This window comes from Centroberyx affinis, unplaced genomic scaffold (genome assembly GCF_046629955.1).
Source record: "Centroberyx affinis isolate AG114_WGS23_722 - 3 ecotype Tasmania unplaced genomic scaffold, CSIRO-AGI_Caff_v1 ptg003139l_1, whole genome shotgun sequence".
In the NCBI taxonomy this organism is placed as follows: Eukaryota; Metazoa; Chordata; class Actinopteri; order Beryciformes; family Berycidae; genus Centroberyx; species Centroberyx affinis.
In genome coordinates this window covers 65,354-67,500 of record NW_027281200.1, presented here as the reverse complement: position 1 = coordinate 67,500, position 2,147 = coordinate 65,354, and the positions used below count along the sequence as shown (strand labels likewise).

Genomic DNA, 2,147 nt, shown 5'->3' with positions numbered 1-2,147 from the left:
CAGTGATGCTACATGGGTATCACTATCAGCAGCTGTATGCATATGGATTAAAACATTAAGAGAAGGACTAGACAACAAAGCCATCACTTTAAGGAAGTTCAGTGTGCATGGAATGAGTCCTGAAGTCCTGATGCTTTTGCAGACTTCAATGAAACAGAATAGAAAGAATTGTGAATTGAGATAAAGTGGGTGAGTGATATGATAACTGGCACCAAGTCTGCCCACCATATCGTTAATTTCCTCAAATCTTTTCCCCAACCTTGTTATTGTGTCAGTGTATGAGCGCAGGAGTTCAGGTTTTGCATCTCTGTGTAGTCTGTGGTGAATCTATGGGGTGCTGCTTTACTGTTCAGGCAGCTTAACGTCCCGGCGCTGAGTTGACCTTTGATGCTGTAGATAAACAGACTGGATTAAAACCAAGGTCTCCCATGTAGGGATCCAAACCAGTCAGCCAAAAGATAATCCCCCCCTTTCTATGGGAGATTTTGGGGTTATAATCGCTCGACCATGGCCCCACTACCACGCCGACATGGGCGTAGTTGTATCGGAGTGCAGCCCAGCCGGAGCCCTTATAAAGCTAAATATCTCTATTGGGTGGGAGGTTTGATGATATGACAGCCTGGTACAAAGTGTAGCACTGTGACCAGCTGGCAGCAGGTTGATATCCTGGACTGGAAACCAGGTTGTGGCTTCTTCTACTGAGACCAATAGCCAACTGATCAGTCGTTAGGAGCTTACTTGAATAGTTGTTTGAATACATTTTTAGTAACACTTTAGATTAGGGAACACATATTAACTATTGATAAATTGCTTATTGACATGCATATTAGTAGTGTATTGGTTCATTATTAATCATCACAAACCACTTATCAGCACCTTATTCTGCACTTTTTGGGTTTTCCCTCAATAGCCTCCTGATTAGTGCTTATAGCAGTCAGTAACGAAGTTGAATTGGCCTCTTTAGTATGCTTTGATCAGTATGGGGCTTATAAAGTGTGAGTATCACATGTTATTCAGGGAAATTGAGGGAAAACCCATTAATGTGTTCCCTAATCTAAAGTGTTACCACATTTTTAAATACTGCATTAAGTATTTCTTGCAAAAAAAATGTACACCCCTCAATGTATTGACTTCTTCAGCACCTAAATAAATAAACAAATAAACATTGAAAAACTCAAGATTTGAACAAGCCCATTTGATTGCAGAGGAATTGATTTGCAGAGGAACAATGCTCGGACATAATCTTATGACTCTAAGTCAAGTGGGAATTTCATTTGTTGAGGAAAGCCCCGGTTGTTATCAATACCAGAAAAATCTGTATCAATCCTTACAATCTGCATACTGTCACCAGACCTGGCAACACAAAAACTACTGGCAAAGACAAAAATACTGATGCATGCTGTCGGCTGCCAATACACAGTATCAGTATCCGTTTCAACAGAGAGACTAATCTTCACTGACAGAGACCTAATGGCATGATGAAATACAGTATCAATAAGGGAGTCAGTGATCAATACCTCAGTAAAGGGCTGTGATGTCTATTTGAGGTTAAACCCTCCCAGGACACTTGTTATTGATTAGGCAGATTAAAGAAGTAGGTTACAGCTGACCTAGGTGGCATATGACTCATAGACATACACACACGCACACACACAAACACACACACACACACGCACACACACAAACACAGATACACACACACACACACACACACACACACACACACACACACATATACTGTATGTATGTACAGCCACACATGTACACTCACACGCCCACCCAACCTCACATATACATGAGCACCTACACACCCACACACACACACACACACATTTCTTACCTTTCGTCGGCCCACTCATGATGTATCTGCCATGTAAAAAAGTGGAATTCCAGCAGTTGAAGGCTCGAACGATATCTGTGCGAGTCAGTTCATTTAGGCTTCAGACAGCAAGACAAAAGCTCCAAATATCACCAGAGACTCCTGTCAACTCTCCCTGTCCCTGCCCAGCTCAGTGCCGGGCGCCCTAAAAACTCTCTCTCTCTCTCTCTCTCTCTCTCTCTCTCCCTTTCTCAGTCTCTCTCTCTCTCTCTCTCTCTCTGGATAGGGCTTCCCTGCTCCTCCTGGCAAGCGGATTACTGCCAGGCGC

At 42.9% G+C, this 2,147-nt stretch overlaps 1 protein-coding gene across 1 annotated transcript in view; it reads right to left on the bottom strand.

Moving 5' to 3' along the window:
* The window catches only part of LOC139659562 (actin-binding LIM protein 3-like), a gene marked incomplete at its 3' end in the record, with an annotated part of 30,041 nt that extends 28,182 nt beyond the window's left edge, over positions 1 to 1,859 (bottom strand). Inside the window, exon 1 of the mRNA XM_071537867.1 lies at positions 1,841 to 1,859. Within this exon, the coding sequence (XP_071393968.1) occupies positions 1,841 to 1,859 (19 nt within the window). The remainder of the gene's footprint in view (positions 1 to 1,840) is intronic.
* Positions 1,860 to 2,147: the final 288 nt, after the last annotated feature.